This window comes from Urocampus carinirostris, chromosome 1, assembly GCF_059441175.1.
Source record: "Urocampus carinirostris isolate Australia breed hairy pipefish chromosome 1, RoL_Ucar_1.0, whole genome shotgun sequence".
NCBI lineage: Eukaryota > Metazoa > Chordata > Actinopteri > Syngnathiformes > Syngnathidae > Urocampus > Urocampus carinirostris.
The window spans coordinates 42,982,061-42,996,408 of record NC_142349.1 but is presented as its reverse complement, the minus strand read 5'-3'; the positions used below and the strand labels follow the sequence as shown (position 1 = coordinate 42,996,408).

The following is a 14,348-nucleotide window of genomic DNA, read 5'->3' as shown; positions in this document are numbered from 1 at the left end:
TGGATTATTTTCGTTGGACCTATAAATTGAAAATGACTCGAGCAGTTATGCTAATGGCTAATAACTAGACAGCAAAGTGAGTTGTAACAGTGACACCAATAAATGCATAGCAAATTAACAAACCTCTTACCCCACGCTTTCGTTCATTGAGTTGGATCATAAAACCTGCGGGCTAATAACGTTGATTTGAATGAATACATAAAAGCGTGAGGAGAAATTTCGATGAGTGATGAGCACTGGGCCATTAAATTGAAATAAATGGGAACACTTCCGCATCACATCATTCGATGCGAGCTAAAAACTTGCTAAACGCTTGTCAAATGTGTCGCTTATTGGTCCAGTTTATACAGTAAAAGGTCTCATTTAGCATGCTTCTTTTCATGCAAATGAACTTTAATTGAGATGGGAACCTGCATCGTTGCTGTCATGCACTTTCTGGATGAATTTTTACATCTTACCTATACTTTTCTTATTGATGACTAATTTTTGTGTATTGTTACCCAATGCAAAATCTTTTGCATCTCTATTTTCCTCATGTTGAAGCTTTGAGTTTTACCTTGCCTGCATGTTGGTTTAAGATCAGGGGATGGTGTAATGGTGACCTGTGCAGTCCTTTGAGATATTTTGTGATTAGGGGCTATACAAATCAATGTACCGGTAACCTGACTTGTATATATCTGATTATTCATTGAAAGACAAAATAAGGAACAAATAATGGATACCAACTTTATTTGTTGTTGTAATTCATTAAAATGATCTGAAAAAGAAAAATATTTTCATGTAAAAGCTATGCGCCACACAACACAAACACGTTTGCGCACTTTGGCAAATTCTGGGGTCAATGAAAAAAACATTGGTACAACGATCCAATCAAAAGGCACCACTTATGCTATAGCAGCCATTTTCCAGGCATAATGGTGTCACATACACAGCAGTGCAGAAAGTCTATCCAAAAAAGCTGTCATCCGTATCAATGTTTCTCAACTGGTAGGTTGTAAATGTTTTGAGTGGCGTTCTTCTTGACAAACCAATACTTAGACTAAGAAAAATGGAGAGTCAATTACACTCTTGAACATTAAATGGGGTTAACGCCCTGCTCAATCTCTACTACCTGATCAGTCAATTGGCACATTTGAGAGGGACCACATCTCGTTTTATTGTGATATCATTGGTTATATTTATTTTTATTGGGGCGGCAGTAGCTCAGGAGGTAGAGCGATCGTTTTAGGATTAAGGGATCCCAGTTCGAATCTCGGCTTGTCCGTGTTACTTGTCGAAGTGTCCTTGGGTAAGACACTAAAAAAACCCCCAATAAGCAGGTTAGCGCCTTACATGGCTGCACAGATCACGGCCGCTATTGGGAAATGTGAAGCACAATGTAAAGCGCTTTGGGAAGTCATTGACTTGAAAAGCGCTATATAAATGCAGATCATTTCACATTACATTTCATTTATTGCCATAATAATGGGTCCAAAAAAGTTTGCGAAATACAAAAATTGTGTACGAGTGTCTGCCATTGAAGGCTGCTAAAAGGTACAGTACATTGTTTTAAAATGGTATATTTTTAGCCTTTTGCCAATATAATAATCTTAATGAACTTCATAGCTAATTAGTTATCAAAGTTTATGTACACCTTGAATGTATTACGCAATATCTGCTTTGAACTGCACAATCCTTCCATTGGATGAATTAGAGAAGAGGATGTTTTCCTTGATTCGGGTCAAATTTTGTTATTACGGTAGAATGGTGGGTCCTGGAGTCAGACCAGTTGAGAACCAGTCAACTGTATGATACCCCCTCAACATATATCAAAAGGAAACACAGGGGGGAAGTCAATTAGTCAGTGTTAGGGATAAACAAAATGCAATATGTCATCGTCTTTGGAACACCATTAACAAAGCAAGAGGTGTTAACTCCCAAACCCAAAACAAACAAATTTCACACTGAATCATTCATACCTGTGCAATACTGATGAGAAAACCGTCACTGTCAGGGTGTAACAATACGAGAAAGGTGAGACGAATGTTCCAAGACAGTGAAATTACTGGTTAGAAATGGTTGTTTTATAAGGAACGCAATAAAAAAACTGACATCGACAAAGGTCTTAGCTTTTTGTTATGCAGAGTTCGAAAGCTAAGAAAATAGGTGAGCCGAGTCGTGATCGGTCGTTACCTAAGCCTTAAAGCCCAGTGATGTGAATTTTGGCCACACGTGAGAGTCAAAGGGTTCACCTGTGAGCTGTGTTTTAAGTGTGTTTGTTTACTGCTTGATGCACATTCCATAAATGCAAAATTGCTGCGAATGGATGAATGGGAGTTGATGAGACATACAAATTCGGAAAAAGACCATTTTTGGGGATGCTAATTCAAAGTTTTTGGCCTTTTAAGATGAATACAGTAGTGCTACCCTATTTTGATAATGATGCAAAAAAAATGAAAGTATCATTCCTTGAAGATGGATTAGTGGTAAATAAAATGACAATGGCAGTTTTTCCTTATTTTTCAATTTGTTTTACTTAGCCGAGTTGTAAATTGGGATTAATCCCTTTAAAGTTTTTGTTTTTATTGTATTTGTTTTTTTATTTTAATGGCATATTCCATGAAAGTGCATTCAGGTGCATTTTGTCCGTTTTTAAAATATTATAGTCTGGAAATAGATTCGATTAATTCATCAAATAAACTGTGATATTGAAATATTGAGTTTGTTTGACAAACAGGGCAACTTTTTCAGAATACTTTTGAAAAGCTTAAAAAGGCAAGGCAGTAACTAATAATTCATAATTGGTGTTGCGGTTATCTAAATGTTGATTTTAAGCCCGGGTTCACACACAAGACGGTAACTAAATGTCATCAACGGTGAAGGTATAAATTCGCTTACTTTGAGACACTCTTTGAAATCTCTGCCCCAATTGTTACTAGCTCGATAAACAGCTCACCAAGAAACACTGTACAGACGCTCCCCTACTAGCGACCACTAGAGTTACGAAAAACAGTAGATGTGAACACTTTTTTGTAGGTGTCGAAAAATATCCAGATATTACTGCAAGTTAGATATTGTATTGTGAGCACCTTTTTCCGAGTACGGAACAGTACTATAGTGCTTCTTTCCGCCGCTACCGACGTGTGGCGCTGTGAGCGCTCACCCAGCATCCACCCCGAAGAAGAAATCCAGCTTCTTCTTACTAGTTTGTGTGTAAACATTCTATACTGCATCTCCAGCGCACTAATAACTTTGACATTTTTACTATTTAATATCTCGTGCATACATTTAATATGGTTGGTGTAAAGAAGAGGCGAGCAGTTTCTTTTGAAATGAAAGTGGAATAAGAAAGCTTGAAGCGGTTGAGAAAATGGTTGGATGGTTTTTGTTCGGCCGCTTTTTACCACGGAGGAGGGAGTCGCCTAACTCTTGAAGCTCATCTTCAAAAAGTTACACTTATCTTTATATTATTTATGTATTAATTAATTTTAAATTATAAATATATTATAAATTATAATTATAAATTAATTTTATTATTTATTTTTATTATTATTATTCTATATAACACGCTACAGTGGGCATTTGCACGTCACACTGGGTATTTGTATATTGTATTCTTTTTGCTTTATTATTGTTTTGTTCTCAGCGAAGGGATGCTGCTGGAAATGTGAATTTCGCTTCGGGAATGAATAAAGTATCTATCTATCTATAGAGCATATTATTTCATGAAATGTTTATTTTAGTATAAAACAATACACGTTACTTACATAAACCTTAAACATAAATTTCATACAAAATATAGCACTGAAGCAACTTACGGACAATTTCAACTACGATCTCGTTCGTAAGTAGGGCAGGGTCTGTATTGCTGATATTTTATGGGACATTTGAAACTATTGTAGAAAAAAACAATTGCATATTTCGTATTGGTATACTGTCTATTCTGCACGAGAACATTTTGTAATAGCGATGGATTTCATGAAAGTCTTTCACACAATTACCAGTCTCCTTTTTTGTTCTAGATGTAAAGAATGTGCGTCTCTACCCTGATCACCAATAAAGAAGCGACTTCCGCTTTCTGCTACATGAACTACAAAGTAGAAATTGAACTATGTATGTATAATTGGTCAACAGTGTCCATCGATATGCATTATGTGCCTACACACTAACCATTTTTATTTAAAAGCCACATGTAAATGTAATTGTTAACCTACCACACGCACAGTGTATGTTTGCCAAAACTGCCTCTCTTAAGAATTTTAATGTGGGTAAAATTAATGGTTTTCTTGTGATGTACCGCAAATCCCCAAGTGTAATCAGTCAGCCATATTGGATGGGTCCATCAGATGCAGTTTGGTGTCGACATGGGTCTACACTAGTATTGTTGGCTGTTCAAATGAAATAGGATTGTTTAAGGTGTTGCTTTTTGCGAGTTAACTGTTGATTTCTAAATACTCTTACCTGATGATTGTAATGTTCCCTTTAAAGATAGTTGGCGTGCGCTATAAACCCTATGCAAAAATATTTTTTTCTGGCTGGAATGAGCTCCCAGGAAAGCCCCAAGTGTCCCTGAAAGCCTGGCCAAAAAGGGTGCACCCTTATCCGATGAGTGGGGGGCAGAAACAGGCTACAAATTAACAAAATGCGCCTCGGGGATGGCAGCGGCATGCAAAAAAGCCTTGCTGTCGATAGTTTGTGGGCTGAAACAAATCCCAGGGATCACCCTATTTAAACCCTAACCCTTACACCACAAAGCTTTCCTCTAGGGCCTACTGGTCTTGTTCGTACTGTATATCAATGAACATTTGTTATTGGACCCTTTAACGACAGCCAAACTAGAGTTATATATTTGAATTGTCGATCGCAATAATAATGAAGTAAACTTATTCAGTTAGGCTGCCTAATTCAGGTTGCACAAATGTTAATTACGTGATAGGAACTATCATTACCGTGCCTGGGTAATTGACTGTTATTTCAGTTCCCATAAAAACCTAATGAGATCCTAGATCATAGTTCTCTCATCTTTATGTCATGCATGTTGGTCAATTATGGGTGGTCCTCGACTGTCCCAAATAAAAAACGTAAAATTGGTCCTTTGTGTATAAATTAGGTAGAATTCTGTATGGAAAAAGGAATAGGCACGTTCATTGCTTCACGTCAGTCAGGATAATGTTGGCGGTAACAAACATGAGGCAGAAGATGGCCCACAGCACCACGAACCACACCCAGGCAGGATGGCGGAAGGGCGAGCGATGCGGATTGACAGCGTCCCGGGCTGTGACCGGCTCCACGTGGCGACGGGCGTAGTAAACTAGCAGGGCGGGCACAACGTACTGGATGCCAGTGCCGGCGTAGGCACCGGTGATGCCCACCAGGGACTCCAGATTGTGCGTGCAGAGGGCCACCACGATGGGTGGGACCAGAGTGATGAGCGGGAAGACCACCCGGTCCACCACCCAAGGGTAGGTGCCGCCGTCCCGGTGGAACAGCGTCTTCCAGTTATTGCGCAAGGTGACAGCAATGATGGGGAAGTTTGTACTGATGGTGAAGACGGGGAAGAGGCCCAGGAAGTAACGTAAGGCGGGCACGCCCAAGACATGGCAGTTGTCGGTAAAATTGAGCGTGTACATGTCGTGGATGAGTGCGCTGTCGAAGCAAAAGATGGCGGTGAAGGAGAGCAGCGCGTAGAAACCCAGGATCAGGACGTAGTCGGCCAGCACCAGCACGCCCACCCGCTTCTTGTTGGAAATGGGTGTCACCAGTGAGGGCAGCGAGTGCTGGCACATGAAGGAGTAGACGCAGACGCCAAACAGGTTGGGCACGCCTGCCAGGGAGGCAGCGGGGGGGCGGCCTTCGCCAGCGCCCGCGCCGATGCGCAGCAGCGCCAGGATGATCATCATGGTGAAGGCTGAAAAAGACAATGGAAAAACAATTTACGAGTGGGAGTTGCGAGTTGTAGCTGAAGTATGCTTAAACGCCACTGGGAAGGATAAGACTTCAATTGGAGCAAACTGTTACCATATATCCCATTACAGTTGATAACCATATTACATGAGGTTAGGCATAAGTAGTTTGGGGAATTCATATTAGAGTATTATAAAGAATTAGAATGTGTTTGAAATAAGTAGGTAGGTGTGCGGGAGAGCGAGAGCAAAAACAAGAAAAATGGCGACAGAAAGAGAAAGCAAAAGCGAGAGAAAGAGAGCGAGAGAAAAAAAGGAAAAAGTGAGGGAGAAAGAAAGAGTGAGAGGAGGAAAAAGTGAGAGAAAGATGGGGCAAAAATAGCGAGAGCGATAAGCAAGAAGGAAAAAAGATAGACAGAAAGAGCTAAACAAAAGAAATAAATAAAAAAGAAAGAAAGAGCGAGAGAGAGTGAGTGGGCGAAACAAAGCAGAAACAAAAAGAAAAAAAAAGAAACAGAGAAAAAGAGAGCGAGAGAGAGAAAGTAGGCGAGGAAGAGCAAGAGAAAGAGACTGAAAGATGAAAGAAAAAAGCAAGCAAAAGAGAGAAAATGAGAGAGAAGTAGGCCAAGAACAAGAAAAAAAATAGAGAAAGTGAGTTAGGAAGAGAGGGAAAGGGAATAAGGGTGAGAAATAAAGAAAAAAAAGAGAAAAATAGAAAGAAAAAATGTAGAAAAAGAAGAGAGTGAGATCGAAAGAGTGTGTGAGAAAGAGAAAAATTAAGAACAGATGTTATCACAGTGCATAAAATTGGCTATGTAATGAATTTCAATGTAAATGGTGATATATGGATGAAATTGCCTCAGCAGCAATCAGAGTTGTCAAATGCAGATTGATTTTTTTTTTTCTTTGATGATCATGGCATCACAATACATAACGCTGACACGATACCAGATATGGCCTTTATCCATGCTTTTAATTTAACCTGGGGCTTGTCATGCCATGATTACCTGTCAAATTGGACGTCAACCCCACATCAAAGGCTTCCAAAACAACAACACATTTTACTAAATCATCCAAATCATCTGGTCCTCTCATCAACTCTAATGATCTTCCCAGTTCCTGCTGAAGAAAAGCAACCCAAAAGCATGATGCTGCCAACACCAGGATTGACATGGAGATTGTGTTTTCAGGGTTTAGGGTTTTCGTCTAATCTGACCAGAGCACCTTGTTCCACATGATAATTGTGTATCCCACGCCAAAAGGGCCTTTTTATGGTATTGTTTCATGAAGAGCATTCTTCTTGCCACACTTTTATAAAGGGCAGATTTATACAGAGTCTATTCCATTCTATTCTTTTTCCAATAGTTGTTCAATGCACAGATTGTCCCACCTCAGCTGTGTATCCTTGCAGGTCATCATGACACTCTTGGTTGTTTTTATGATTAGTTATCTCCTCGTTTTAGCCAAGAGCTCTCTCCATATTAAAAAGCGCTCCGGCAGATGAGTACATGTAGTGAAATTAGTCATGTAGGTTGATATTGGATCAAAAGTCATCGAGGAACTTCTGGAGTCAGTTGGCTGGGCTAAGAGAACTAGTGACCAATATTTTTGCAACACCTACTTTTTCCTTTTTATCGTAAAATATAATATAGAGTGTTGAAGCAAGTCGGTTCCACTTCAAGATTGTGTCTCACATGTTGTTGATTCTTAGAAAATATTTTAAGTTTTTTTTAGCTTTAAAGTTTAAAGTCTGAAATTCTGGCAATATGACGAGTTCTGGGTGGGGGCTGGCAGGGGCAATACTCTGGCTACGCACTGGTGGATGCGTTTGACTTTGCTCTTAATTTGAACTCTGACCTAAACCTTGATGCTGCAATCTTGAGCTAAAGGTCAAGCGATAGTTTTAATTGAGACATGCAAAACAAGCGGTCTAAAAATGGCTTTTGTCATGTTTGACAGTTAAGCCCTTATCACCAACTTCTACTCTAAACGGACAATGAATTCCCATAAACCTTTGACTGGCTGTGACAGATTTAAGGGTTATTACTCCATCAAGTGGCATCATTACTGCATTGTGATCCTCAGTGTTTATTTGGCTGTGCACTATAAAAAGACGGCACCCGCGTTGTCGCTCCAGTAAACATTTTTAAACAGCCCAAAAAAAGTTAAATACAGCATAAACGACTGCTGCCTGAAGAATGAAAGCCTCAATTCAGACCATTTCGTAAACTTATTTCACAACATGACTCTGATCGGAGGAAAGATATAATTCAAAAAACATTAATTTAATAAGCCCTTAATTGCAAAATCTAAACAATAATAAGCGTTATATACTTTGATGTACAATGTGAAAGCTGCTGATTTGATGGTCTCTGTTGAATGAGTGAGTTAGCAGGTTAGTTAGCAAGTGTGTTAGCATTATTTAAAGGTAGAAAGTCAGCTGGTGTTTGGGGAGGGACATTTGGAAGGCAATCAGTTGTTTAATCGTCGTAAATAAACAAAAAAGGGAAGTTTGTTGAATATTCAGTGGTTAAAAGTAGGCAGGATAAGTATTTTTAAGCCTGAAGTAAGGGGAAAACGGGAGTCAAGTTAGTACTATTGAGTTTATCACTTGAATTGATTGGTTAACTAGTAATTGAGGGTGAGAATAAGTAAGAAGCGGGACTGCATGTGTGTGCGTGTGTCACTGAGATACACTCTAGGAAAGTTGTAGAAAATAATGGGACTATAGGGCGCATTGAATACAAACTACAGTATGGGTTAGGGTTGAACTATAAATAAATTGATCAGTCAAAAATATATTGCCAATTTCATTTGCAAAGCTTGGATAGAACAGCAATGGAAACTAGACTGCATTTTTTGGGGGTTTGAACAAATTTATTGACACTAATAACAGCAAAGAAACAATGTGAGGTTTGAACAACCCCTCTCGACAATCTTAACAGCAATCAAGCATATTCACAATTTCGTTATGTCTGACAATATGACGTTTTAACATTTTTTTCTGACATTTTTAACATCTTTGTTAGTGTCAATAGATCTGCCCATTGAGAAAGTATGAACTATCATTCATGTGAGATGCACAATGGTTGCAAAAAACCTTCGTCATAACTCAGACATTTAATTCTTCCAGCAATGAAATAAATCACTCATACAGCATTTATTTATAGTATATCTTGTTAATAATCATTTATTGAGTGAGTGAGTGAGTGATTTTGCAAATTTTCCCACCTATAGGGCTGGGGTTGAACAGCACCAGATGTTTCAATCCAAAAGTTAAGTCCCGCAAACTGAAGTTATTATTTCTGGTTTGCTACATTTTTAACACAGATGTCGAAAAAGAAAAAAAAATGTCTCCAACCATCTGCAATATCCACATGATTCCCTCCTCCATCAAGCGTTTCATTCAAACAACAGCACTCTGTGCGGACGCAGGCACGAGTAATGACACTCGTACGCGCTAGCTATGTTGGCAGCGGCCGGTGTGATTTATCTGTACTTTGCAGGCCTGCCGATGTCCTTGATACTTCAACTTAACAGCACTCTGAGGACCGTTTGACTGACAAACAAAATACATTGGAGCGAATACACACACACACACACACACACGGCAATATCAGTTGGTGTGCTAGCCTTGGATGATCACTTCACAGGACATGGCATTGACACATGACTCATCAAGTAATGGTGAAAGGTCATCCATTTTTATTGTTGCTCCGCAAGCTAAGAGGTGAGGCTTGAGGAAGGTGGCTAGTTAGCAAATGAGATCATTCCTTTGGCTGGTAATTAGCTTGTATATTACTGCATTGAAGTGATGAGTGCGCGAGTTAATAAGTGTAAGTGCGAAAGGTAAGTTGATGAGCAGGTATCTATGCAATTTGTTGCTGAGCGGAAAAATGCATATGTCGTTGGCAAACAATTCAAAATTACGAAAATGTGGAATCATCTAGAGTTTTTGGGTAGAATAACTTTTTATTCAGAAAAAATACTTACTCTTAAAGTGGGGTGCGCTGTTTGAAGTGTCCTTTAAAATTGAAAGTTAGATATTTTCTCTATTAACTCAAATGCCAGACGTTTCTCCCAAATGGAAAGTGAGAGTGCCAGCCAATTTTGGCCATTTTGACTCATTTTTAAAGGCCCACAGAAAATGTAGTTTTGTAGCTATATATGGATAGGACATATAAAAAAGTAAGCTTACACCCTCTACTTTTGTTAGAAAAAAAGTATGTTTCTAGCTGTTACCATTGTTTAGTACATGACAGTTGATCATTGCCAAGTTTCCTGAATACTAGTTTCTGAGAAAACGTCCGAGAAAAACAGATTTTTGTGAAAGGATACATTTCAAGCAGAACTTTCACTTTGGTGCTTTTCAATTTTTGCGTTTGTGATACCTCCAATATCTAAACAATGCTTTCCATATACACAAGAGCACTTCGCTTGCAAAATAACATTGTATTGCAAGATTGCTAAACTGATTATGCATAAACTTTCAGTCATAGAAATCATGTTTATTCGGGCAACCGCGTTCCTGCGGACGTGCACGAAACGTCATCCATCTGACCAGACGATGACGATGGGTCACCTTCTTTTTAAATAAATAAGCTCTGTGAAGGTATTAACTGCCGACTACCGTTAGTCCATATATCGGACCTCCCACCGCATTGCTAAACGACACCTTCTCTTTATATGGGGCAGTCTTCATACTCTCATTTGCCAGAAAACAGAAGCAACACTAGGACGTTGGGTTTCTTTGATGTGTGAACAAAGATCTGATCAAAGACCTGATCAAAGATACTCCTGCGATCTAACGGTTGTTTATCATACGGAAATCCTTTCCAGAGGCTTGATACTTACCGATTGAGCAGCTCTAAATCCTTTCTAATAGTTATTTAATATAAAACATATTTATAAGTTCTGGCACTGAGGGACAATACTTCTGAAAACATTTTTTTATATGTTGTAGCATTGAATGAGTTAATAAGTGTGAGTGAGAAAGTTGAGTTGATGAGTACGTTGTAATGTAACGTGTAATGTAATTTGTTGTTAAGGTAAGAAACTCATATCTAGTTGGCCACCAATTTAAAGATGTAAAATCATTAAATAATTTTGAGTTAAAACATTGGCTATTAAGAGAATAAATATGTTACCAAAAAGGTGGGGTCTGTCGTTTGAGCGGTCTTTAAAAAGTTGAAAGTAAAAAATAAATAATTAAATACATATATATAGATATATATATATATATATATATATATATATATATATGCATTATTAGGTATGTTGTAACATTGCCGAACTGAGTTCAAAGAGCCCTTATGCTTCATATTTCACTGTGCATTTCTACTTTTAATCTTACTTTTGTCAGAGCTGTTCTTGGGGGAACATATTAGGTTAAACGAATGGAGGCTAGCGGGGGTGCTGGGGAGTGATATCATGCTCGTCCATGCAGTTTTTAAAAATTTATTTTTGTCAGTGAGGCATGAAAATTGTGAAAGAAAGAACGGGTCTGCTTCTAGTCCAAACGGTAACCCAAATTCCCAGAAAGATAAAAAAAGGAAGGGTTTATTCAAGCACATAAAGGAAATGCACATTCTTGAACGCATCCTATTATGAGCTTATTGAACACCTCTAAAAAATTTACATACTTGCACGCACATCATGAACAAGTTGACTGAAGCAGAAATCATGACTTTAAGCCACGAGATGGCGGCAGTGAATAACCAAGTTCCGAATTCCATGCAGCTCCTTTAATAAGCCATTCAGCTAGTTAGCAAGTTAATCGAGGTTTCTGTGAGCTTACTTGTTATTTAATTTATTTCAATTATTAACCGATTGGAAAATTTAAGAGTGTGCTAGTTAATTAAAAAATTTGCACCGTAGCTCAATAGAGAGAATAAATTACTCATGAGCAAGCAAGATATTATTGATCAAGTCAGTTTACTAATTTAAAGCTGATTTGCAGGTGATTTTGACCAAGGGCAACAAAGTCCAAACTGATCATGAAGAATCTTAGTGGCAAGGCCAATAGGGCTGGGCTTGCGTCACGCTATAACTGCCCGCTAACCCTGACATCATCACAGGTGACAGAGTCTTCAGTCAACACAGCATTGCATGCAAACGTCGAAACTCAACTAAAGAAGAACAGAGTGCGACAAAAGTAAAAGTGAACTTCAAGTAGGAAAGAAAGAAGAACATGAACGGAAAGACTGAAGAAAATATCATTGAAAGAAAAGTAAACTTAGATGGAGAAAGAATGAAAGAAGGTAGTGAAATTAAACAGCCCAACCTCTTACTCGAGTGTAACTTTCCAGTTGATATCTGTAGTTTTTAGTGATATTGATGCAGTTGGGCAGTGATTTATAAAGACTAGGATGCTCGAAGGGTGATAAGGACTTTGGAAGCCTTTATGTCACTAGTCTGCAACCTTCTCTGTACCATGCAGTTTTATTGTCTCGCTAAATTTTTTACAGACCTGCGGCCAAAGAGCGGAATTAAACATGTGTGTAATCTTTCCAAAATATGTATTAATGATAAAAAACAGGATTGTAACATTAATAAGAAAACAACATTAATTAAAAGTATTGTGCAGTCATGTGGAAAATTTAGAGGTCCTCGTAACATTACATTATGTATTCATTTTCAAAACCGTTTATCCTAACAAATGTGGTGAACGTGCTGGCCCCATCCCAGCCATGTTTTGGCAATGTGGGAGAAAAATGGAGAACAGGGAAAACATGCAAACTCCACCCAAGGAGGCTGGTAGCTGGAATTGAACCCAAGACCTGAATTGTTAGGCGGCCGTGCTAATAGCAACACACCGTTTGCTATTGTATCATTTCACAAAAAACGTCACGTCGATCCGCGTGCCAGATAATTAAAAATACAAACCCCACAAAAAACTTGTTGGTATTATGTGGTCTCTGTGTCGTGTTCTTGAATTAGGGACCTATGCATCCCCCTACTCTGTTGCCGAAAATTTATTCATAGCGGCAAGTTTGTTCACAATCGTTCTAGTATGACGTGGTTCACCATTCTCCACACTTATTAGCTATAAGCACAAAGGTTTGGTTTGATTCCTCCGTCTATATATTGTCAGCAGGTGGGAATCCTTGTTTCACGTGACAGTTGCACTGCCTGACAAGCTACTTCGGCCGCCAATGCCAACCGCACTGATTTTAATTCAAATGTATCACCTCAAAGCCTCTATTCAAGTTCAGTCTGAAACGTAGAAAAGTCAGTAAAACAATAGGTAGAAAAAAAAATAATAAAAAGTATTTTTCTTTGTGTGGCCTGGTACAAAACTACCCACTGCCGGGTACCAGTCTTGTGAATTATGTAATAAAAACGGTTCCATAAATAGTTGCCTGTAAAAAAAAAAAAATAATAATAATTTTTTTTAAAATACAGCGACAGTGGTGCCTTCGTAAGTGAATTAATGCGGACAAGACTGAAAGGTTCAGCAAATAACACACTCCCCTTCCCACAATCGTAAGTGCCCCACGCCACTGGCGAGTTAAGAGTGCGGCCCCCTCAGATGGACGGGCGCATTATTTTCCTTCAAGCCGACTCTGGGTGACAGTCCAATCAAGGGTGGGACGGCCCGTCAAGCTTGTCAGAGTGACGAATGAGAAGGGAGACGGGAAGCCGAGAAACCGAGCAGAAGCGAACCTTTGATGGACGCACCTTGACGCCACCGACCCCACCCGAGTGGCTAAAGATGAATTCCCAGAAACGTCTGCAGAGGAAAATGTCAAAAGCGTACTGTCGCAGGATTCCATAATTCATTCAATTATTAATTAATGTGGCTTCGCAATAACCTTGACTTTGAATTGTCTCTGCAATCAGCCAGTGACTGAGAAACCTTGGCATGACATAAGAAAAAAAAAAAAAATGTTTACCTCTGTGATTACCATTAGTGCCATTTCTACCAAATGAGAAGCACTAAATGGAAATTACCTAGATGAACCTTAAATGTATGCTTGGTAATTAAATGCTTTACGTTTTGTCTTTTCACGGATGACTGTTGAGGATTTTTTGTTGGGGGCAGTGGGAGATGGGGAGTGGGGGGGTTCTATTCACAGAACATTACTGAGTTTGTTTGTTCCGGGTACAATGTAATTTTCAAAAACCAAGAACCCCTAAAAATGCCCAAGAATGTGACGTTTTTTTGAGGAGTTTATTCATGAAACAAACCCTATCAAATTTAATTTTCCTTTATTGTATGGGATTTGGAAATTGTTGCTGCCATCTCCTGACTTATTTCATCATTCAGACTCATGAACACGTTTTCGAATGCAAGTACGTGCATTTCTTAGACGCTCTTCTTTTCCATGGTTTTTGGGTTGGCGTTTGGACTTTACTGGAAGCAGATTGTTGATTACTTTCACCGATTTCCTGCTCCACCAACAAATAAAAACTAAAACAAAACCCCTGGGACGAGCATGACATCACTTACCATCACACCCCCTA

General features: G+C 38.9%; 1 protein-coding gene across 1 annotated transcript in view; it reads right to left on the bottom strand.

Annotated features, from left to right (window-relative positions):
* Positions 1–712: 712 nt before the first annotated feature.
* The window catches only part of slc38a12 (solute carrier family 38 member 12), a 50,365-nt gene continuing 36,729 nt past the window's right edge, over positions 713–14,348 (bottom strand). The window contains exon 10 of the mRNA XM_088340425.1: positions 713–5,887. Coding sequence (XP_088196551.1) covers positions 5,124–5,887 — 764 coding nt within the window. The 3' untranslated portion in view covers positions 713–5,123. The remainder of the gene's footprint in view (positions 5,888–14,348) is intronic.